Source organism: Anas platyrhynchos, chromosome 1, assembly GCF_047663525.1.
Source record: "Anas platyrhynchos isolate ZD024472 breed Pekin duck chromosome 1, IASCAAS_PekinDuck_T2T, whole genome shotgun sequence".
In the NCBI taxonomy this organism is placed as follows: domain Eukaryota; kingdom Metazoa; phylum Chordata; class Aves; order Anseriformes; family Anatidae; genus Anas; species Anas platyrhynchos.
This window is the reverse complement of record NC_092587.1, coordinates 124,261,441-124,285,780: the sequence shown is the minus strand read 5'-3', so window position 1 is coordinate 124,285,780 and position 24,340 is coordinate 124,261,441. Positions and strand designations below refer to the sequence as shown.

The following is a 24,340-nucleotide window of genomic DNA, read 5'->3' as shown; positions in this document are numbered from 1 at the left end:
GCTGTGTGCATTTCACCCCATCATTACTTGGGGAAAACAGACCAGTTTTAGGCACATCAGCAAATATATGCTATTGGATAAGAGAGCCTATCTCAAACTGCTTTGTGGGGTCATCAGGAGGCACAACGCTCGGCAATCCTAGCATTGTTACTGGCTCTGTGCATTTTGGCCCATGCTTTCCCACAGGCTGTTGGGCGCCTGGCCATGATCCGGGCTCTCTGAAACTCAGCCGTACTCCTCCAAAGAGACCTGCATCGTGGTCTGCAGTGACCAGGCTTTTTGGGGGCCCTGCAAGGAAGATCCAGCCTGCAACTTCTACCTGGCACAGACAGAGGATCTACAAGACAGCCATGCAACCTCAACACCTACAAGCCATATTATGAGGAGGGCAGGGAAAAAGCTCCTTCAAGAAGAGGTTTCTTTCAATGATGTAGCTCTTCTCTCAACATACAGCAAGCTGCAGTTTCCCAGCCACCATTTTTAGGCTAGCTCTGAGGTATGTGCACTAATTTTTATGCTTTGTTTTCAAGGCTGTTTCCTATGCACATCAGCTGTACTCAGGGACAGCTCAGGTTGGGCAAATCTTCTTGAGGAAACAAGGAATGACTTGTCTTGGGGCCAAGTGCAAATGCCCATGGCAAGCTCCTGATGTGGCTATGGTGTGCCAGCTCCCACTCCTTGAGTAAAAAGTTGGTTTTTATAACACTTCAAGGTGATGCAGGTGTGATGCACCAGAGGAAAGTATAATTGTGCATTATGTAGTCCTAAATCAAGCAATAGTGCAAGAACACCATGGCCTTCAAGACACTGTGAACTGAAAAGAAGCTCTGCTGTCTATCTAATGTTTTTTTTTGGCCAGAGTACTGGCATGTACATGGTGCTTGTTGTGGGAAAGGGCATGTGTTAAAGTCCTCCCCTTTTCTGTGGGTCACTGTGGGGCAGGGCAGGCCGGGGCTCCTGCGCTGAGCTGGCAGCCAGGAGCCAGTTTGCTGCTCATAAATCTCAGTGGAAAATTGAAGACTGAAGGCAGGCAATTAGAATATTAAGAAACTGAAGGGTATGTTTTTTATATGTTACGTAGTGAAGATGAAAACAGATTGCTGGTGTTTAATTTTGGTAACATCCAGGGAATAGCGGGGTAGTAGGAGCAGTGCTAAGCTGGCTGGTGATGCAGAGCTGCTGGCAGGGAGCAGTGGAAAGGGACGATTCCTGCAGTGGGATCAGGGGCAACGTCCCAGCAACAGGAAAGGCCAGGGAAGAGGATAAACTGCTGGATGTGGGTGTTTGGCTCTGGTGTGGCCGCTCTCACCAGCGGATTTCAAAGAGCTTTGCACCAGAGTACAAGGCCAGACGTGGATGTGGTGCAATGCAGAGCTGCGTGCTGGATGTGCTCGCTTGTGTCCCAGAACATCACGGCCCCTTTCATCTGCAGCTCTGGCAGGGTGCCCTGCATCCCTTGCCCTCTCAGCAGGGCTCATCATCCCTGCCTGGCTGCTCTGTGCCCTGCGGACAAACCCTGAATGTCAGCATCTCCCTTTTGCTCAAAGGGATGCACAGGGAGATGAAGCAACTTCCTCCAGGCTGCAGGGCCAAAGGGAGAACCCAGATCTCCCAGGTGCCTCAATTAATGACTGTGCTTCAAAGAGCTGCCCTCCCTCCCTGCCTCGCGCTGGTAGGGTCACCCTCCTCCATAGCCCATCCAAAAAGTGGGAGCAACATGGCCACAGGGGCGTTAGGTGAGCTGGGTGTTGCAGACAGCACCAGGCTACCCTACTGTCCACAGCAGGAGACTCAGCTGTGTGATCGGTTTTAAACACCTCTGTCAAGAGGTCACTCCACCAGGCAGCACTTTTGGTGCTTCTCTGAGGGAAAACCGAGCCTAGCAAGCATCCGAGGAGCCCTGAGATGTGGCTCTGGGAATAACGCACCGCAAGGGGCTGGGCTTCTGGTCGAGCGTGCGTTCCTGCCACGCTGCTCTTCCTCCCAAATGAGCTTTTACCAAGTGTCCCGCACATGCCCTCTGCTCCAGCGGCAGGATATCCTTCATTTGTCTGCACAAAGTGCAGATGAGCACCTCTTGGCGTTGTTTTCCCAGCCGGCTGACGGGAGGGTCAGCAGGGGCCGAAGCAGCTGCGGCGAGTAAAGGAAAGGTAGCCATGGCAACCCAAGTTATCTGCATCCTCCATGCGTTTCCTTCTCCCCACCCTACATCGTATCTTTCCCACCCAAACCTCAAGCCAATAGAGCCAGTGACCAGCTGGCAGGATGGGGGCTGCGGCCGGGGCTCCAGCACCCAGCGCATCTGGCTGCGTTTCGGGGCTCACCGCAGCAGGGCCAGGAGTGTAGAGAGGGGTGGCTTGCAACAGGCAGAGCTCTCCGTGACTGTAGATGGGGCGCTGGATATGTCACCTTTGCTCCAGAGTTGCAGATTCGTGGCTGCTGCTGCTGCTGGTTTTGGCCCTGAGCTGTAGCCCTGCTGCAGCAGTGACGGCGTCTCCGTCTGTGCCCCACGTCAAGCCCAGCTACAGTTTTGGCCGGACTTTCCTGGGACTCGACAAGTGCAACGCCTGCATTGGGACATCCATTTGCAAGAAATTCTTTAAAGAAGAAATAAGGTCAGAAACTCGGCACAGTGATTTTTAGGGCATTCTGCATGGTACCCTGAAAGTTGCCTGTTAGCGTTTCCCAGTGCTTTAAGGAAAGACGATGCAAAAAGTAACTTATCATTGGGCTGCTGTTACAGCACCGGGTATTTTAATTAATGTCTATGCACTGCTGCTCTGACTCTGTTTGCTTTTAAAGCCGCACAAACCTGACAAGAACTGTAAGTTGAAGGCAGGAGTAAAAGGCACAACTTTCTGCACAGAGAGTATCTCTGGAGGAGTTCAAGGCAGTGGTGGGGGGAGGGAAGAGGGGAGGAAGAAATCAGTTTGTTTTGATGTCACTGGACGGATTTGATTGTGAGCAGCTGAGTAAAGGCGAGGGGGTTTAACTTTGCATGTTCCAATGGGCTGTGTTAGCTACAAACATACGGGCGTGCTATGTAGTCCTGTACCAGGCACAACAGCACCAATGTGCAGAAATTCACGTGCGTATTAACCAAGACCAAAAGTGACGTGCACCTGCCTGAGGCACGGGGGCTCCTGCACATCGGGTACCTGTGTGCTACAGCACAGGCAGGGCTGAAATCTTCTTATGCTTTGGGGAGTTTTCTGTGAGAACTTGAAGGCAGCAGCAGAAGTTGCATCTGCCTCAAAGTGAATGGGATGCGGGCTGTCCATTTCCATGTTTACCTTTTCCGTGTTCACAAAGGTGGATGGCACTTGGTCCTCAGCAGGGCACGCTTCATTAACCCCCCACCGCTTCCAGGAGCTGTGGCATGCCCTTGAACAGCGAGCACCGGGACGTGGGGTTCGTTCCCAGAGCCTGCCCACCAGCTGGCCCAAAAGCAGAGCGTGGCAGACGTTGTCACTGAAATATCAGATTTTCAAAACGCTGTGAAAACGAGCCGACCAAAACTATTTGAGGTCTTGCGCCAATGTTGGCGGCTAGCCTTGGCTGAGAGTATTGGGAAGGAAGTTTGAAAAAAGTGGATTGCTTCAATTTGTTAATGTGATCTTTCTTTATTTATTTTTATTTAAGACTTAATTTATTTAATGTTAATGATTAAAAAAAAAATGTAAAACTCTCCAAATACAAGCAAGGTTATTTTGGCTGAAACAAAACACTTGCTTTTCTCTTTTCTGAGTGATACCAAGTTTGATTTTCTCCAGCATTCAGATTTGGGCCAATCTATAGCCTGTAGCTGGTGGGTTGGTCCTCAATGCAGACCTCACGGAGCACCTTCATTAAAGCCCAACCTGGCCCTGAGCTGCGCGGCTCCACACGAAGCTGGATTACTGCTGCTGCATGGCTCGGTGACGAATCCTGAAAGCATCCAGCACGTGTGCCAGGCCAGTGCTGGGCTGCCTGGAAGTGGTGCCAGGCACAGGGAGGCTGCGGCCCCCTCAGGGCTCCCCTCGTGCCCGGAGTAACACTCGGTGTGGCATTTTGCACATCCCAGCACCAGTGGTGGCTCTGTGCTGGTGCCTGCCTGGCGTCAGCTCCCCTGAGCATGGAGCCAAGTCACAAGGCACATTTATGCTTAACTTAAAAAAAAAAAAAGGGGGAGGAAAGAAAGAAAGCCCCAGCCCATACCCATCCCTTTCCGGTACGTGCCTGGCTCTGTGTGCCTGCTTTGCAGATTAGGTGCTGGGAGGGGGCACGGTGCAAAGCAAACCAAAGTAAGGCACAGCAGATACTCTGTAGTCCTGCCTCAAAACCAGGCAAAAAAAAAAAAAAAAGAGAGAGAAAGGGTTTATTTTCATATCAGACGCTCTGATCATAAGGAAGCTCTGAATTCATATTGGGCAAAAGGCCCTCAGCAAGAGCCACAGCAGGGCTAGCACCAGCGGTTGCATTGGATGAGGTCGGTGCAACAGCCTGGGATAATGAATAAATGTCCTGCAGTGTTTGCATCGGGCTTGCTGGGAACATTTTGGGGAGAGGGGTTTTCCCCTTTGGGGACAGCTGAGCTGCCCAGCACCTGCATAATCCTAAAGAGGAGCTGGGGAAGGCATCAGGACAAGGTTGCACATGCTGATATTTGAAGGGGAGATGTAGAGGGAAGTAAATCTAATTAACCCCCTCAAAGTTTCTCTGCGTGGAGTTCCCAGCTGGAGGTCAAAAAGAAAAATCAGCTTCAACCCTCGGCTTCGTTAACGCCTTTTCATTTACTGGCAGCTAGCTGCTCCTGAAGGGTACCCCTTGCCTCTCCTGTTTCAGTTTTGAGCTATCATCATCTTTAATTTATGGTGAGATTAAATTAAGAAACGCTTTCTTACGCACTTGGGCAAGTGTATAATGAGGAGAGCCTGGAGGCAGCCCCTGCAGCCACTGGCCTGGCTGAGGGCCGGGGCTCAGCTGCTCTTGCATCTCGCAGAGGAACCTGCAAAGCAGTCAGACGCCTGTTTCCATCCCGTACCCTACACTCCCCCCACCTACGCCTTGGGGGTGCCCTGTGGAGACCCTGTGCCCATGCAGGTGGAGGTCACAGCGTGCATTTGGTGCTGGTGTTGCTGCTCTCCTCGCTCCAGCTGTTCCTCCTACCTGGACGTGGGGTGACACCAGGCAGCCAGGTCTCTGCCTGGACCAGCCTGGCCAGGAAAGCTGGCATTTTTCACCAGAAAAGATTTTGCAGCTAAGGAAAGCACTACGTCACGGCATTAAACTTTTCCTTGGAACTCACCACTGAAAACTTCAAACAAAATATCCTTCACGAGCTTTGTTTCAGCGTTAGCATTTTGATTAATGAAAAAAATAATAAAAAAAATACTCTGGCCTCTCCTGCATCAACACAGAGTAAAGCCACCACCTCAAAGTGAAAGGCCTATTCTGGTATTTCCAAACATATTTATGTTCTGGAGTTTTTGTTCTGCAGGGTACTTTAAAGTGTTATTATTCCGTTTTTTTGGGGGGGACACTTCTCTCATTGCAGCACAGGCTTCAAGAAATCTCAAAATGTCAGGAGTTCCCAGGGAACTGAAGCCCCGAGCCTTCTTCCTTCACTTTTGCTGTTCACATGGCCCAAATAGCGATATTTGGGCATAGCAAAGGATATCATAACTGGGGAACAAATGCAGGCATTTTCTCCAAACCATTTTTGGAGAATCACCTACTCTACTGCACCTACTCTTCTTACCTGGGGCACGTGTGGTCCTTGGGGTGGGAAACGGCTCCCCAGCGGTGCCAAAGGGACCCCCCAAAATCACTTGGGCCATCTCTTGCTGAGGTTTTCGTGACGCTGTGTGGTGCTTGCGCGGTGGGTGTCGTCGAGGCTTGTTAACCCGCTCTCCGTGGGGCTCTCGTTTTGGTTTGGCAGGTTTGACACCTGGCTTTCTTCTCGTTTAAAGCTGCCCCCCAGCTACCTGCTCAGCTACTCGGGCAACTACACCGACGATGCCCAGAGCTGGCGGCTGGTCGACATCACCCGCCTGACCACCAAGTACCAGCACGACCAGGCGGACAAGCGCATCTGCACCTCCCTGCTGAAGACCAAGACCTGCAGCCTGGAGCGCGCCCTGCGCCGCACGCACCGCTTCCAGAAGTGGCTGCGGGCCAAGCGCCTCACCCCCGACCTGGTCCAGGTCAGTGCCCCACCACCGGCCCCAAAACCAGACCAGGGCAGCCCATGGGCTCCTGCGTGGCTCAAAGGGGACTCCCAAAGTGTCCTGTGCTGCAGGTGGGACAACGCTGGTACAGGCAAAGGGTTGGGGTTGTCTCCAAGGAGGGCAAGAGTGGGGCTCCTGGAGGCTGAGGGTGTTTCTGCCCCACCCTCAGTTATTCCACCCAAATGTCTCAATGCTATCTGTACTCTATGTACGTCTTCTTTATAGCTAACAGCATAGGTATTTTAGGGTGAAGGTTCCCACGTAATTACGTGGCTGGGGAAAGAGAGGTTTAAAATAGCGGCTGGGTGAGCCCCAAGGGCCAGCCCAGGGGGACGCACCCAGGGACGAGCTCCCTGGGACATCTCAGGGATTTTTAAGTGAAGAAAGGGCACAGCCGGCTGCAGCAAGGCCGAGATCAGTGCATGCCAGCCCCAGAACTGCATGAAAACTCCTGTTTTCATGGCTCTCTGGCTGTGTCAATGAAGCACTGTGTGCTCTGTAACATGGCTGCTGGGCTCACAGTGGCCTGAAACAAGAAGCAGCCGGCAGCAGTGACATTTCCACAGCACAGCATGAGCGTGAGCTCCTGCAGAAGCCCATGGTGATGCTCCAAGCCCAAGGCCCCCCGTGCCTCCCTGCCCACCCGGCACCACCTCCTTGCAGCTGAGAGCCACGGAGCATCTCAGCCTGCACCCAGCAAACACGAGCTGGCAACCCAGCACGAGCCATCGGAGGGGGCTTCCTGTGGATACAAGAAGTCACTGCAGATGCTTACTGGCAGCCACTGCTCTCCTGGTGTTTTTGGAGGTGTTTAACAGCACGCTGCTGATGCCCAGCGTGATTCTGCCCCTGTTTCATGATGCTGTGGTCACCCAGGGGTGTCTGTGCTCCCCTCCCTCCAGTTTTGGCGCTGAGGAAAACTAATGACTCGAGTAATTTTGTCTTTTGTAACAGGGAATTACAACAGCCCTCCGCATCCCTGAATCGGGATGACAGCCCATGAAGCGCTGCTTTTACACTTTGCGCTGCCTACCCTGCCTGCCCCAGCTCCCATCCGAGCTGCCACACTGATTATTTCACCCGCCACAATGAAAATACTTGTCAGACGCAGCGAAGCCTTCACTGCTAAAATCTCGCTGGCCTGGGAGGGGAGCTGGGCGCAGCTCGGGCTGTGCGCTGCTGCCCGTGTTGTTGTAATGCACATGGCAGCACCACCACACGCTGCTTTGCCCATGTCTTGGGGCCAGATTTTGTCACTGTGAGCCATACAGGGCTTGTTTGCCCTCTTCGAGGTGAGCAGCAACAAAATGTGGGCCAACTTCAGCACTGATGGCCTGCAGGGCAAAGTTATAACCCTGGTTACAAAGCGCAGCCTGGAAAATGCGCGAGGACATCAGCAAGGGTGTCTGCAGCGGGGATGAGCTTCATGGCTTCACTGGACATCCTCAGCTTCTCTTTTTTGGGGGGGTGAATGAAACCCCTGCCTTCAAACAGCCAGGAGCTGTGAGTGTTTCAATATGTACATCCAGCTCTCTCCTCCTGGGTCCAATCCCAAACTTGTTCATTTGGTTTCACCAGGCAGCAGCACATGGGGCAGCAGGCAGCAGTGCTCCTGGGCTGTGCTGCCCTTCCTCAGGCTGGCTGAAAAGACAGCAAAGTGGAGAAAATTTGTCTTCCTGAGGTCATCTTTGTGTCCCACTGGATTCTGTGCATGTCTGCATGAGATCTGCGTACGTACACATGGACAGGAGTCTAACACACATCACATATTGTGCAGTAGGGAAAAAAATCATAGCTGAGTGCAGGTAGGCATTGTAGGAACTACTCATTATCAGATACAAGAATGTAGGAATTTAATCAAAGTAAATAAGAAGCTTTCCATATCAATCACAAACAAGATGTCAGGCTGCCTGTCAGGTCTTATTCTCCAGGGTGATAAGATGCTGGAAAGGACTTGAGATGTTCTGAGATAAATCAGTATCTTCAGTGTTTCAAGTATACAACCTTCACATTTTTCTTCCGCTGGCAGTTTTTGTCTGACAGTTTTACAACTGCGGCTGCCTTTCTGCTGTATGGATGCTGCCATCATTCAGCCCCAGCCAGGTGTCGGTCACTGCTTTAGCCATGAAAACCCTAAAACAGTTCCATGGGAAAGGAGCAGTCACGATTGCTGTGTGCAGCACATGTCCACATGTGTTCATAGGATAAGCTCTGACCCTGGAAAAAATCCTAATTATAGCTTCTATGCGTTCTCGTGGTTTCTGTTCCTACTGTACACTTGTTAAGGGTCTCAGCTTTTGCATGACAAACTCCTGGAGCTAGTGAAGCTTTCTAACTTTGGCTGCAAATATTTGCATACACGCTGAGCTGCTAGAGACTTTCTCCACCGTTTCTCTTACTTAACACAATTCTGTTCTGCTCATTTTTTCTCACTTCTCCTCCAAAGGGAAAGTGACAGAGTCACCCATAATGTGTCTGCAAGTGCAGTGAGACAGAAATCCATAACCATCCCTTCCCTCCCCCTATGGTTTCTGATAATTAGTGGAAAATGTATTTCCTTCATAAGGCCACACTGTATGTGTACGTACAGAACTGTACGAAGGCTTCTAGCTAGAACTGAGGAACATTATTTTTGACAAGTGGGAGGAAAAAAGTGTTCTTTGGTCTTGGCAAATCAACACTCTAGTAGGGATTGGGCTTTTCAGGTAGTTTTGACCACTCAGGGCTTGCTCCATGCAACTGATGGCCAAGGAGAGAGAGGTTGGGCCCCCCTGAAACCAGCAGGGAGGCAAAAGATTGGGCACAGGAGGTCCTGTCCCTCCTTCTGCATCTGCACAGGAGAGTGGCACTCTCCTCCTTCTCTTGTTTCTTCTTATTATTTTTTTTCTCATGGCTGGTTAATCAATGCTTTATGCCAAATGAACAGCTCGTGCAGGAAGGGCTGCGCGAGACCTACCTCAGAGCTACCAAATGACTTGGGGAGATCCTGAGTCAAATCTTTGCTCCCAGCGTGAAGAACGGCAGGCAGCAAACGTGAGCTCAAGTGCCCTGTCCTCTGACGAATGCCTCACAGACATCAGATGAGAAACTAAATCCAAAAGAACAAATTTGGCTACTTGAATCATTTGGCAGGAAGAGGTTTTGCACAAGTCCAACTCCCCTCCCCAGCAGAGGAAAGGCAGGGCAGCATTTCTGCGTTGCTGTCGGGAATTCTCCTCCCCGTCTCACCTCTCCTTGGTTTTTAAAACTTTAAAACAAAGGTATTTTTCTACAACAAAGTTCTAAGTATAGATGCCATTTATCCCAGATGTAGACCGCTTGTTACAATTTTACAAATCAAGGCCACAAATTTGAAAGGTGAAATATGGTGATGGCTGAAGCCACTGGCCCAACAATTCTTTACTTGTTGCTGGCATTTGCAAGAAAACATGCTCAGGATACTCAAATTTGGCTTTGAGAGCTAATGCGCAAGTTTATCAGAGAGATAACGCACCCTGTGCTTGTGCCCATGTACAATGTTTATTTACAGTTTTAAGGCGTGTTTACTGACCTTAACGGGGAGCATTTCCAAGAAAGCTGCTTATAGGCTAGGCAAAGAGGGAAGCAATCTGAAGACATTATTTGAAGAGGGAAGTGACTCACTGGAGGAGCAATGGGAGAGGCCGCCGTGGGCCGGCAGGGCTGGCAGGGCTGGCGCTGCCTGGTGAGGCAGGGACAAGGGGCTGGTGGTGGCCAGGGTCATGCTGTGAAGACTGCGAGCCATTTCCAGAATTTGTCTCAAATGGGTATTTTTGGCTGATGCTGCCCCAGTTCTTCCTGGGAGGGAGTTGCTGTGGAGTCCCCCATGTGCCCGTGCCCATTAGTGGTGCTGCAGAGCAGAGAGCTGCCCCCGTACCAGAACACCTTTTGATATCTCAGGCTGGAAAATAAATGCCCATGTTGTGCTTTGCTCCCTCTCCAGGGCCTGTCTAGCCCAATGCTGCGCTGCCCATCCCAGCGCCTCCTGGACCGGATAGTGCGGCGCTACGCTGAGGTGCCGGACGCCGGCAGCATCTACATGGACCACCTCACCGACCGGGACAAGCTGCGCCTCCTGTACACGCTGTCGGTGAATTCACACCCCATCCTGTTACAGGTAGGTACCACCCTGGCTGGAAGCATCATCCCTTGCAAGCATGAGCCATGCCCCAGTCGCTGCTGCCAGGACTGCCCTTTGCACGCTCCCCGACCTTCTTGAAGCGTGTTTCTTCTGAGGAGATGGGTGGCTGAAGACACACAGGCTCCTGCAGTACTCCCTGCACCAGCCTGTGAAGTTGCTGAGAGACACGGATGCCCAGCCCCTGAAATAAATCAGAGCCCAGATGGGTTATTGCAGCAGCACGCTGTGAAAGCCAGGTTTTTACACATCCCTGATGTTTCAGTGTCATGTTTGCATTGCTAATGTATTACTTAAAATCACAGCCTTTTTATAAAATCCAAAGCACAAGAGAGCACACATTAACACATAAGGACTGAGACACAGTGTTGGGACTGAACGTGGATTCGGGGAGCATGGTTTTCCCAGTCTCAGTGTGCCACAGCTGTTATTAATGTTTGCACACCTCTGGTAGCTGGCTCTACGACAGGGTGCAGCTCTGAGGAGGTGTTTGGTACGATCCCGAATACAACTGAGCTCTGAGTTTGAAGGCAGAGAGCTTCTCTGGTCCCCTCCTGGCATGTGGCCTCCACTCTCACTGCGTGAGTACCTCCATGGGAGCATCCCCACGGCCACCTCACATCCAGTCCTCATTGCTGTTGCTTGTAACCCTTTGAGATATGATGAAGCAGAGAGAAGGCAACATCTTCCTTCTTCTTGAGACCACTGAGGGCCCACACTGTGCCCAGTGAGGGGAATGGTGCTCATGCTTGGGGGAGTCTCCTGGGGGTCCCTTGGCCACTTTGCCCACAGCCCACTGGGGCACAAGGGTGCAGCTCTCAGTGCTGCAGAAGTGAGAAAAATGTGGTAAACCCTCCCCCGAGCAGCAAACATCCAGCACATCTGACTTCCAAAATGGCTGGGCACGGTCTTGCCAATCAGCAAAAACTGCTCTGGCCCCACCTCACCTTCAGGCTGTGACTTCAGCGATGCAGTGCTCATAAAGGAGCCATCCAAGGTCGCATAAAGAAACCTAAATTTAGCTCTTCTCTGCCTAAAAATTTCATGAATTTAAAATCTATTATTGCCTTGGACTCTCTGGTTAGTCTCCCTCATGGAACAGATCTTGAAATATCAGATTCTTCTTGCTTAATCACCCAAAGAAAAGAAAAAGGGAGAAACGTAGGGCAGAGTAGTGCCTCCCTTGGCTGCTGGGGCTCGCTGTGGTGAGGGTCAGTGGTGGGCTGGCTCCAGAAACCAAAGCACAACCCCAGCACGGCTGCTTGGGAAGTCCAAAGGATGCGCTCAAAGCCATCTGGGAGGGAGATGGGCTCATGGCAAAGAGTGCAGTGAGCAGGGCCAGGTGTTGATGCCACTTTCCCCTCTCCCGGCAGATCTTCCCTGACGTGGAGGGGTGGCCCTTCCCGCGGTACCTGGGCTCCTGCGGGCGGCTGGTGGTCAGCGCCAGCACCCAGCCCCTGCGAGACTTCTTCGGGGCGGCCCCCGAGGTGGCGGCCGACCTGGCCCTCCAGCTCCTCGCCGTCCTCCGCTCCATGGGCACCAACGACCTCAACTATTTCTTCTACTTCACCCACGTGGACGCTGGCACCTTCGGCGTGTTCAGCAACGGGCATCTGTTCATCCGGGATGCCAGCACGCTGGGCATCATCGACAAGGAGGAAGGTACTCAGCAGGCTCTGGGGCTGCGCGTCTGTCGTACGAGAGCTCGGTGTGACAGGCAAAACAGATCTTTCACCTGCTGTTGTTTATTTATTAACTGACATTCCTCCACTAATTTAACACTTTCATTTTGAATGTTCGACTTTTCAGAAGACCTTTGCTCAGCTCAAACGTTCAGCTGAGCACATCTCAAATATGCAGAAATAGTTGTCAGAGGATTTTCCACCAGACTTCTTTTTCTTGTCCCACCAGCTATTATGGTTGTCTTGGCTCCAGCCAGATGAGCTGTTTTTGCGATTTAATGACTTTGGGTAACATGTAAAAATTACAGGTTTGACTGTGGTAGTTTCTGTAGGAACTCCATGTTCTAGGTTGCTGCTCTGATTCCTCTCATTTCCTCTGCACCAGTTTGACCCAACAATCCCTCTCTGCTTCCTCTCTAAGGCAATTCAGCAGAGCTCTGTCATTCAGAAAAATACATGTATTTCAGGGGAAAAGTAGCCCTTACACAGATACAGCACAGCATACATTGTGGTGAAAGATAGTAGTATCCTTTAGACAGCAACAAACCCTATATTAATACAGGGGCACAGACATATGTGATTATCCGAGATTTTATTCCCGTCTTTCTAACAACAATTTTCATGGTCTTTAACAGGGAGCCAACTGATCGACGGCCAACAGGAGTACAAAGATATATTTAGCTGCTTGACTGTGGACTGCCAGTCTGCATTTGTGTCCTGTAACTCCATCAGAGAGAAGCAGAGCCTTGTCATGGTGTGTCAAGAGCTTCTGCCTAAGCTCCTGAAGGGGAAATTCCTGCAACCTGTACAGGAGAAAATAGACAGCTTCCTGCAGCACTGCGCGGATGGCCTTGCTGATGACCAGGGTGTCAATGAGGCGTTGGCAAAGCTGGCAGAGCTCCTGAAGCCTCTGCGGTCTTGTGATTCACGCTTTGCCTACCGCTACCCAGACTGCAAATACAGCGACAAATACTGATGGCTTTGGAGGAAGGCTGCCCAAGAAGGATGGGACACGTTTCCTGGCTCCAGTGCAGGAAGCAAGGAGGAGCCAGGGCAGCTGGATGGAGCTGCACCAACTCCAGGACACCCTCATCGAGATGGAGGAGGAGGGAGCCGAGTGCACGCAGGATTTATTGTTCATCTCCCAGAGATGCATTTGTTACTTGGGATGTTAGATGTGATGTAAGGCTTATGGATTATAAACGTTATCATGAATGACAAGGGCTACAGGATTAATAAATCTCCTTCACGTATTTTGGCCTTGGAAGAGTTTTCCATGCCATACATTAAAGAGAAACCCTCTGAAGGCAGCATGCTCACAGCTAGCTAGATAGGGGAGCTTTATTACCAAGAATGTCTTTCTGATCGAGATGATATATACATAATGTGAGATGGATGGAAATATTTAAGACTTTTCCTGTGGGGATTTTTAATGCTCCAATGCTATAGACAAACTGAGCCACCTGATCGGTTCCTTACCACCATCCATCACAGATCACTTCTACAGAATATTTAAACTTTATTACTTTTATGGAACACAGAACAGAAAGATACAATCAGCAGCATTAAAAAGCTGAAAGACCCAGCATTTCTCGAGACTTAATTTCTCTAATCCCCAGTTACTTTTAGTCTTTCCCAAATTGATGGGCAATAATTGGAGTCTAATAAAGGTTCTTTAAAGGTTTTAGGATTAAAACAAGAAGAACAACAAACAAACAAACAAAAACAACTAACAACTCTTAGATGTGATTGTCCAGAAAATATTTTCACACTTTTCTCTCTGAAGAAAACTGGAGGGAACCATTTGAACAAAACCATTCAAATGGAAAACTACCTTAAGGGTAGAAACCACATGTCCAGAAGATGATATATTAGTCTACCCTAAGTGTGAGACCACCTGAATAGTAAACCAGAGAATCACCCAGAACCACAGAATTATTGAAGTGGGAAGGGATCCCTGGAGATAATCTAGTCCATCTAGCCAAGCAGAGTCACCTAGAGTACATTGCACAGGATGGCATCCAGGCGGGTTTTGAATACCTCCAGAGACGGATACTCCACAACCTCTCTGGGCAACCTGTCCCAGTGCTCCATCACCCTCAGAGTAAATAAGTGTTTTCTTATATTCAGCCAGAACCTCCTGTGCTTCGGCTTGTGCCCCTTGCCTCTTGTCCTGTCGCTGGGCACCGCTGAAAAGAGTCTGGTCCCATGCTCTTGACACCCTCTCCTCAGATATTTATACACATTGATAAGATCCCCTCTCACTCTCCCCATCTCCAAGCTAACCAGGCCCAGCTCTCTCAGCCCCTCCTCTTATGAGAGATGCTCCAGCCCTCTAATCATCTTCGTAGCACTCCTCTGAACTCGCTCCAGTAGCTCCATGTCTCTTCTTCACAAGGTTCCTCTCAGCCCATCCCTCTAGCCTGTCGAGGTCCCCCTGTATGGCAGCACAGCCCTCTGGGGTATCAGCCACTCCTCCCAGCTTTGTGTCATCAGCAAACCTGCTGAGGGTGTACTCTGTTCCACTGTCCAGGTCTTTGATGTGTAAATTGAACAAGACTGGACACAGTACTGACTGCTAGCTACAGGCCTCCAACTAGACTCCGCACCACAAAGCACAACCCTCTGAGTTCTGCCATCCACCTCACAGTCCACTCAATCTACCCTGCATTTCCTGAGCCTGACCATGAGGATGTTATGGGAGACACTGTAAAAAGTCTTGCTGAAGTCAAGGTAGACAACATCTACTGCTCCCCTTCATCTACCCAGCCAGTCATCCCATCAGAGAAGGCTGTCAGATTGGTTAAGCATGATTTCCCCTTGGTAAATCCATGCTTTCACAGAATTGCAGTGTTCCAGTTTGTGTCCATTGCCTCTTGTCCTTACATTGATAACAACACAGCTTTTGTTGGTTCCCATCCCATGTGGTCCCTGTGGGGTGTCAGAGACACTTCCCTGTTGTCCAGGGGGCTGTGAGACCTCACCGGGGTTTGGGGCTTGTCTCCTGCGATTCAGGTGTGCAAGAGTCACCAAAAATTTGACTCAGCTGAGTCAGAAACTAGACTTTCTGGATCCCCCTGTAAGTATTTTCATCACGGAAACAGTCTTCACGTATCCATGGTTCAAAAAAGAAATCAGTAACAGGCCTAAAACCAGAAAAAGATGTGAGTGCATTTGCATTGCTAATCATTGTGCAGAGTTACCGGGAGCAGGAAAGCAAGACAAGATCTAGCGTTGGCTGTGGAGGGGCTCAGTGTGTGCAGAGCACCAGGCCTGGGGTTAAAGCAAGGTATTGTGGCACATCAGGCATCCAAAAACACATGTGGCTCTGCCGCTGGCAAAATCTGCCCCAGGACATTTATTTTGCTTTTCCTCCTGGCATAAAATATCAAATACACCTTTCACCTCTCAAGAAGCAGAAACATTGGAAATAATTTGTAAGTAAATTTAGCTTCAGGCCCAGATGGTCCGACAGCAAAAATGTTTAAATATACAGCCTGAGCCCTCTTTCATGATTTCAGTCTATTTCTACATCATGGCTCTCTTCCAGTACAAAAAACATGTCCTTCGCTGGATCCATAAGGCTGACTAACAATCTGTTTTCAACAGTTTTTCTGGAATCCGTCTGCATCTTCGATCTTTCAGTCTGTGGTTTTACCTAAAGCTGTGCCTTGGCACCGGGCCCCTTCCCTTCCAGTGAGTCCTCCCAGTCAGCCACCCCTCGCCGGGGCAGGTAAAGCTCCTGCTTTACCACCACTCTCAATAATTAATAACACATTGCTTCCCCCTGGGTGGTTCATTGTCATCTTCCACTCAGTGCTTGAGGGCAGTGTGGTTCATGGTAACCAAAAATGACAAAAAAAATGCTCTAAGGGGAAGAATTTTTCTGCTCCACCCATGCCCCAGGAGAAATAATTTGCAAACCATGAGCATGCGGAGAAGTCTTCACAGTTACCCCATGACTCCAGTCTGAGCTGGAATCAGGCAAAAGGACTGTCACATGTGCTTTGAAAGGGTGTCACATGTGCTTTGAGTAGGCCCCAATATCCTGTGACCCTAAAATGCTGGGTGTGAGAAATGGAGGAATCGTTGTCTTGCTCTGCGACTGGATGCAGGTGGCAAAATGGCAGCAGGGGTTTTCAGGCAAGAGGCATCCATTTTTCACATGGCTTGATTCAAAGCTACTCAAGCTTAGAGGAGTCTCCCCATTGGCTTCAATAGGCTTTGATATGATTTTATTTATATTTTTTATTGCGATTAAAAATAACAGAATCATGGATTTAAAAATATTACAGCATTGGAAGCTGTGCTTACCACCCGTTTCTCTTCAGACATAGATTACAAAGGCCAGGCTCACATAAGACCGTGACTAATACACCAGCCATAAAATCAGTCCATGGCTCAGAAAGCAATCATTTTCCTAAACTAAAACTTATTTCCCCGTATTTCCCTGGCCTTTTATTTATTTATTTGCCAATTCTTCCCTTTAATATTTTCTTTTCTCTTGGCAGTTAGGCCCTGGAAGCAGTGCCCACTCTGTCTGCCAGCTTCAGTCAGGCCTTGAAAAGCTAGTAGGCCACGCTCCAAAAGGATGTGAAATTAATTTATAAATGGCAATTATTTTAAACCTAATCCCCCCCAAAAGAACTCTCAAGTAATTTTTTCCTCTCTGCATTTGAGTTATTTCTGACAGAGGCTTTGTGCAAGTCTTTGCACGCTGTTCCTGGTAACGACGTAGAGCGCGTCAGGCCTGCTGGTTTCCACAGCAGGAGAAGAAACGCGGCCATCCTTGGTCCTCCACCAGTCCCACAAGCAGCCCAAATATTTCCTTTATCTGTGGGTAGTTGGCAGCTGCCTTTATGTCCACGTGTTTATTAGGTGTCTCTCTTGCTGTCCAATACCCTGCATATTTTTAAGCTTTTATGTCAAGAGAGTCCTGGTTCATAAAACTGTATATTCTGCCGTGTTTCATGTAGTGGCATACTTTAATACTCTCATTTCTCAGCGTGGCAGCCCATAGCAAGCAATCTTCCCACCGCAGCTCACCACTGCTCTAAGTATCATGTTCAGTCATTGCCTTCACACATTTCATCAGTGCTGCCACCCCACACACCCACCCCCCAAAAAAAATCCATTTTGGAAGGAATGGCAGCCATGAATGGCATTAAATTGTCCTCCTCATGCATTTCTGCTGACGAGAGCACCTGGTAGCATGTGCTGAATGAGGCCACTTTGTCGTGCACCTCATCATAGGCTGTGCAGAGCCTCTGAGGTGGCCTTGTGCTCCCAAATATCACATCTGTGCCTGCTGAGCTTTGTCCTTTCAGACACCTCCTGGCACCTCCCCAGCCTGCTGCCTCGGCCAGGACACTGCACATCCAGAGGGCAAGGGACATGAGGAGTATGACTAGGGAAACCCAAGCAGGTACTTGAGGTCAAGGTATCTCGTGTCCCACAGAGCACCCCTAAACCTTCTAGCAGGGGCACTTTCATTACAACTGGTCCTGGCATTTGGAGGCTCAGGGCTATGCCCCAACAGAAAGAAAATATCCTGTAAAAGAGAGGAATGGTTTCCTAACCCATAGCTTTTGTGGGCAACAGTTTCTTACCCCAGGTTACACCCTCTGTCCCTCTTGGCTTCCCACAAGGTGCCATCCAGAAAGCACCAGAGCATCTTGGAGAACTTGGTATAGGTGCTCAACAACTCCTATTTGCAGGAGCTTTCAGACAAGCACATTTCATGCGAGGGCCTTTCCAGCGAGCTCAGCCAACAACAGTTATTTGCACGTGCTTTTTATTTGCCTTCTGGTTTTCTGAGACTTTAGGATGCACTTGGGTCCCATTTGCCAATTACTCTCTACAGCCAGGTGCTCTAGATACTTTATTGCTAATTCTTCCTAAGTGAAACCTTAGCTTCCCCCATTATAACATGAATCTGGAAAGAAAGGCCTTTACAAAAATACTGAATGTCATGAGACATTACAAAATCACATCAGCAAGCACCAAGGTATTCTGAATTGGTTTACCAAGACACATTAATTTGATTAATATGTGAGTCTAGCTGCTACTGTATCCTATGTTTCTTTAATTCAGTGCTAAAAGGAGCTTGGTAGTCATCCTGAAATTCAAAGCAAGCAAACAGACATGAAAGAAAAATGAAATGGAAACAGCTACTCATGGCAAGTCCATTGAAGGGGGATGGAGGTACCCAGTTTCTTCCTTATCAGTTGGAGAAAATGGCCAAATCATCTGCTCTCCTCTGCATGGGGATTGTCTGTGCAAGACGGTGTTTGGCTATTTTTTAGCACCACTCCTCAAGGAAGAGTTGAAAAACTTGAATAGAGACCTGCTAGGAAGGGCAAGGTTTACCCAGATGTCCAGAAAAAGTGAAGATTATATTATGTATACCAGGTGTAACAAGGTGTCAGCCCTTAGAGTTTTGGTCCACACATCTCACATGGAGACAAGACCTCCTGAAAAAGGAGAGGCTGGAGGTAGCTGTTTGGTGTCTGAATCCAGTGAAGAAAATAGTGGGGTTACCCATCTGCGCATAGACCACTAGAACAGAAAAGGCAACAGGAATAAGCCATTTTTCTCATTACAGATAGAAACCCTGGGTTTCTGGGATAGATCTACTTGCAGCATTTTACATCCTTGCTCTTTGGAGCAATTAGAAGTTATCCTTTCTCCACAGGTGTCTAATTAGGGCTGAAGAATGCTGCTTGCCCTGTAAAGTAGCCCCCAGTGATGCTGGCAATCCTTGCTCCTGCCCTAAGGGCTACTAAAATCCCACCACTGAGTTTCTCACCTCTTCCTACCAGCAGGCTGAGACAGGGCCTGGTTATGTGACCCCCAGCCCTCTCCTAAACTTAGGGATAGCCAACAGTCAAATATTTCCTCACGAGGAAAATAGGCAATGAATTGTGGTGAGAGCCACAGCTGCACCTCCTTCACCTCCACCAGCTCCTCGTGTAGCACCTCTCCAGGTCTGAGCCCCTCACTTCTTTAGGGATCGACTGGCTGGGATTAGTGGTTTTAATACCACGCTCTATTTTTTCCAACACACAAAATATAAATGGCAGTGGTTAGTCTAAAGCAAACTTTTTAGGTATTTTAAACAAGAATACACCAGCCTCTTCCGTGGGGATGTAAGAGAACAAGTGTGTCAGGTTTCACACTCCTATAGTACTACTCAGCGACAATGCATATAGCTACAACCCTTGCCTTACACAGTTCATTTGCTAAGTTACACGTAAAGATATCTTTTTAGACTAACACCCACAGAAGTGTCATGTAAAGTTCAATGTATTATGTGTTTTAAAAGGACCTTGTCAGTCATGCCACATTTCTTTTTCCTTTCAAAATTCAAACATTCACCTGAATAAAGGCTTGTCAAACTCATTCCTCTAGTGATGTCTTAAAATAGTGTTTTTTTCTTGTTCTGAAAAAAATAATCAAGCCACTACGAATAATCAGAGACTTTCCACGGTGATGAGAAAACCCTTCCTCTCTTCATGTTCTTGGTATACAAAGAGCATGAGAGAGCTTCGCCTTTGGTTTTTCACTCTGCTCTGGCTAGTGCAGCTGTAAACATTGACTCATTTTTCCCACCTCCTCAAGCTGGAGACAGAGAAAAGAAAGTGCCCTTAAATGTTTTCACTATTTCTTCTAGAAAAACAAAACAGGGATTTGAGTACAATGCAGGTACTGCTGAGGGACAGGAGGAAAAAGGCACTGGAAGAATGATGCCACTGGGTGAAAGTACTGGGATTAAACATTTGCCTAGCCAGAGCACTCGTAACCACTTCAGGAGTCACTTTAGAAGGGAACCTCTGTATCACCACTGGCCTTTCAAAGTGGAAATCCCTTCGGCAGGTGGGCAAAGGATGGGAACAGTTGTCTAGATTTTGGGAAACCAATTACGTATTGCTTCCCTTTTTCACTCATGGGGACAAATGTTTGCACGGGTTTCCCTCTGTGTCTACAAGGGTGGCTGAAAGAAAGCAACCAAGAACAAAATGCTGAGGAAATCTCACAGCTTGCTTTGTTGAAGTGCATTGAGAAGGGCTCTCAGAAGTTAAGGCTGTTCTGTTTTGTTTTGTTTTGTTTTGTTTTGTTTTGTTTTGTTTTCCAACAGTAGCATTGGAGTTTCCGAGTGTGTCATCTAATGGGAGAGACCATGCTACTTGAGGGAGAGCAGGGCAGGGCCTGTGAAGCTGGACAGAACTTCATGGTTGTGCTCCCTGAGAAAGGAGCCAAGCAGAGCATGCTAAAAATACAGCTTTTGCATGACTAAAGGATTGTATTTACCGCAATATAAAGTTACAGGGGAAGGCAGGCTGAGGAGAGTAGCTTCTGAATGGAGCCCACAAACAAAAATCTGACCTTGAGCTTCCACCAAAAAAAAAAAAAAAAAAAAATATATATATATATATATACATATATATTTACCTTAAAAATATTCTAACTGGCAATTCAAGGAAGAAGTAAAAAAGGCCAAATGTAATAGAAACAATCAGAGCTTTTCTAAGTGGAACAGAGCCTTCAAAAGACTGTTATACCCAGGGACACATGTGTTCATGGGATTTTATGAGAAAGATTGTTCACAAATTTGACAGAAACCCAGAGGTCCTCTGTCACTGTCCACTAGTAACTAGAGAGGCAAAAATCAAGAATTACTGGAAAAGCTGAGGCTGCAAAGTCCCCTTTTTTTCCCAGCCCTGGATCTGTGAGTGATCCCACTCCTGCTCTGAGACAGCAGCTGGCTTCTTCTGGGGCATGTGCCCTAGATGCAGCCCCCAAATCCATGTCCTGTGCTGGGCAGGGATGGAGGGATACCAGGCAGCAGGTCAGTGATCTGAGCCCGAGGATGGGTACACAGGTTGCAAGGAAATCCGTGAGCTGCTCGTGACTTAACTTTCTGAGCTGCCTGTGGAGCGCAGCAGGAAAGCCTCGCCTGCTGTGATGTCTGCCCAAGTTTTCCTTGAAGAGCCCTGCAACAGTGGGATCTGTTTAAAGCCACATTAGAAGCTCAGAGTAAATGTGTACCGGCAATAAATAAAAAAATAAATATACACATACCCCAGGTGGCTAAACAGCAGCACAACAGAGCGATTCAAAGCAAACAGACACCCTTCAAATAGCAGAAATCAAATGCAGAAATTAGGCAAATTAGATGCAAGACTACAATAAAGCAGCCCCAGAAAAAAAAAAAAAAAAAAAAAAAAAAAAAAAAAAAACAATAAAAAAAATCTAAGGAGCTACTTGCTAACAGCATGGGGGCTGATAATAAACCCTTTCTCAAACACACTAGAAGCAGAATGACTGCCAAAAGGCTTGCTCTGGCCAGCCAGCAATCCCAGCACAGGGAGGCTCAAGGAAGAGAAGGCTGTGGGAGAGAGTGCAATCAAGTTTTTTTCTTGCAAAAATATTCACAAGCAGTGCCTCAAAGAGGAGGTAGGAATAGTAGCTTCAGCTCATCTGTTTAAAGCGAAATCAGGTAAAACCTACTGCTGCCTCCCTAGTTTTGGGGGTAAAAAGCCAATGTTTGGGGGAGGCTGTGGTGTGGCAGATGTCACCAACCTCACCTCTACTGACTTTGATGCTGCTCTGCAGGGAAGTTAACAAATAAGGGGTCTGGTGGGAATAAGGTGCAAGGGAGGAACTGTGCTTAGACTCTGTGCCAAAGCAGGGACGCATGGGGTGGATATGACCCCGCTGAAGGGGGCTGCTCATCACATGGAGAAAACCAGGAGCAGAGCAGCAGTCTGGCTTTTCAGCGTAGTACAGAGGAAAACAAGATCACCAGGTGGGCACGGGCATGGGATTTCCCTGGGGGAAATCCCTAGGATTTGTAAGCCTGAAGAGGGGCACCTGTGGAGGCAGGGAGCAGGAGGCTAAAACTGTGGCTTAAACACTTCCCTGTGAGGAAATCCCAGCATCAGGGGTTGTATGGAGGTGGGAGGATATAACAGCAGAACTCTCTTCATCTTTGCTCTCATATTCCTCCCCAAACACAGATCTGTCCCGATATGTCAGCCCAAATGAGTTTTAAAGGTCATAGGAATGGCTGGGAAGGAGGGCTGGAGTGGGGGCTCCTGAGGTGACAGCCCCATTCAGGGCTGGATACACGCTTCCGATGACCAGAGAAACATCCTCCTGGGTGGAAAAAAGTGTCCTTTGTTCAGTGATGTCCATAAAATTAAAGATGTGAATAATTTAACAGTATTTATGAATAAAGCCATTGCAACACAGCTACTAATGACTCACTGCCTTCTCATGGAAACACCCTAATTTTCCACTGATACCTCCTTTTGGAGAAAAGAAATGAAACAAAAGAAAAGAAAACCACCAAACTTGAGAGAAAAAAGCTCATCCTGATCCAGAGACATCATCTTAATATCAGTGTTGGGAGTGGGAGGCAGCAAGAGCTGGGTAATAGCGCATGGGAGCTTTGAGATCTCGGATCTATTAAAATGCTGGTTTGCCAGCACAGCCACTTTGCGTGTCTGGAAATTTTCATTCAGAACAAACCTTTGCCACAACCAAAAGCAAGCAGTGACACGAAAACGAATCTGGTATAGTTTTAGAGGGCAGGGACTCTCAAGAGACCTGTTATTTCAACATCTGAAACAGCTTAAGGTGGCTTCACTTGGATTAAACCAAGTTTCTCTCCTCTGATAGACTCAAACTGGTCCAAGGGTCTCCATCAGCTGTCTGTTTGCTTTTTGGAGTTTAACCTCAGGCTCACAGCACATGCTTTCCTCTCACGTGAAACCTGGTGGCTCAGAAACCTCCCCGCCTTCCCTGGTGCTTTCTTCCCTCACTCTTTTAACCTGTCACCGCACGTCTGTCCTTTCTGACCACGTTTCTCGGGTCTCTTCTGCTCAGCGGTGGCTTTATGACACTGGCATGAAACGCTCTCCAGTGCAGGGGGAGCGTGGTACAAAAGGGGCAGCCTCATGTGCAGGGCTGATGTGCAGGATACAGCACATCCTGCAGGGAGGGCACAGGGAGACTGCAGACGTGTGCAGAAAGAGCACACAGCTCCAGATGAAGAAGGGAAGGTGAAGAGCACAGATTTTCAGGTCAATAACATGGGGGAAAGGATGGAGGCAGATAAAGATGTGACCAGTGTCTAGTGAGAAGGGAACTCTACTCCTCAGAGCATTTGAGCACATCAAGAGCCAAACCATGAAAAATAAATACAGAACTGCACAGTAATTCAAGTTAAACCAACATTTAAAACAGAGTCTTGATGAAGGAACCACAAAGATGCTCAGAAGGCTGGAGCACCTCTCCTGCGAAGGAAGGCTCAGAGAGCTGGGGATGTTCAGCCTGGAGAAGAGGAGACTCCAGGGAGACCTCATTGCAGCTTTTTGATACTTAAGGAATCTTATAAAAAAGGTTGGAGAAAGACTCTTTACTTGTGTAGGTAATGATAGGACGAGGGGGAATGGTCTTAAACTAAAAGAGGGCAGATTTAGATTAGAGGTTAGGAGGAAATTCATTACTCAGAGGTGGTGAGGCCCTGGCACAGGCTGCCCAGAGAAGCTGTGGGTGCCCCATCCCTGGAGGTGCTCAAGGCCAGGCTGGATGGGGCTTTGGGCAGCCTGGGCTGGTGGGAGGTGTCCCTGCCCATGGCAGGGGGGTGGAACCAGGTGGGCTTTAAGGTCCCTTCCAACCCAAACCAGTCTGTGGTGCTGTGATTCTATGAAACTAATGTAGAAGAGAGTTGGAGGGACATGAAGCCCTCATGGCTTTAAAACTTCACAGCACCAAATGCTTTGTCAGGCAGCCTGTCTGAGTGAGTCACCTTGCAAACAGACGCAGAAATGCCTCAAACTCTTTGTCTTCTACCCTAGTGGCTATGCCATTGTCAGTGACAGACACAGGTCTATGGACAGTACTGAGATAACCTCTTCATCATATCCTCTGGCCTGGCATTCTCTTGATGCCAACCTGCTCCTCAAACCCAAATTCTAGCTCCCTTTTGAGCATTAAATGCACTAAGTGAAGGCTTAGCCTATGTTAAAAGCCTATGTTAAGGATGCTTGGCAGTGAGAGAAAGGTAAAAGCACGGAGGTAAAAGTGAAGACAAAGTGATGTGTATATTGGAGAGGAGAGATGAGCACAACCACTAAAAAGCACAGAAGGCATAGAAGATGTTTGGGAAGATTTGCCAGAAGAGAGAAGGAAATAGACTTTCTTCTATGACAGACCAATAGCTTACAAAAGCAACTGCACTAGGAAGGAGGTGAAAAAAAAAAAAAAAAAAAAAAAAAAGAGAGCGG

At 48.5% G+C, this 24,340-nt stretch overlaps 1 protein-coding gene across 1 annotated transcript; it reads left to right on the top strand.

Moving 5' to 3' along the window:
* Positions 1-4: 4 nt before the first annotated feature.
* Positions 5-13,300, top strand: DIPK2B (divergent protein kinase domain 2B). The gene is made up of 5 exons (XM_027464448.3): positions 5-2,615; positions 5,921-6,185; positions 10,171-10,344; positions 11,739-12,027; positions 12,683-13,300. Exons 1-5 carry the CDS (start codon positions 2,389-2,391, stop codon positions 13,021-13,023), a joined length of 1,296 nt encoding a protein of 431 aa, XP_027320249.3. The 5' UTR covers positions 5-2,388; the 3' UTR covers positions 13,024-13,300.
* The last annotated feature ends 11,040 nt before the right edge of the window (positions 13,301-24,340 follow it).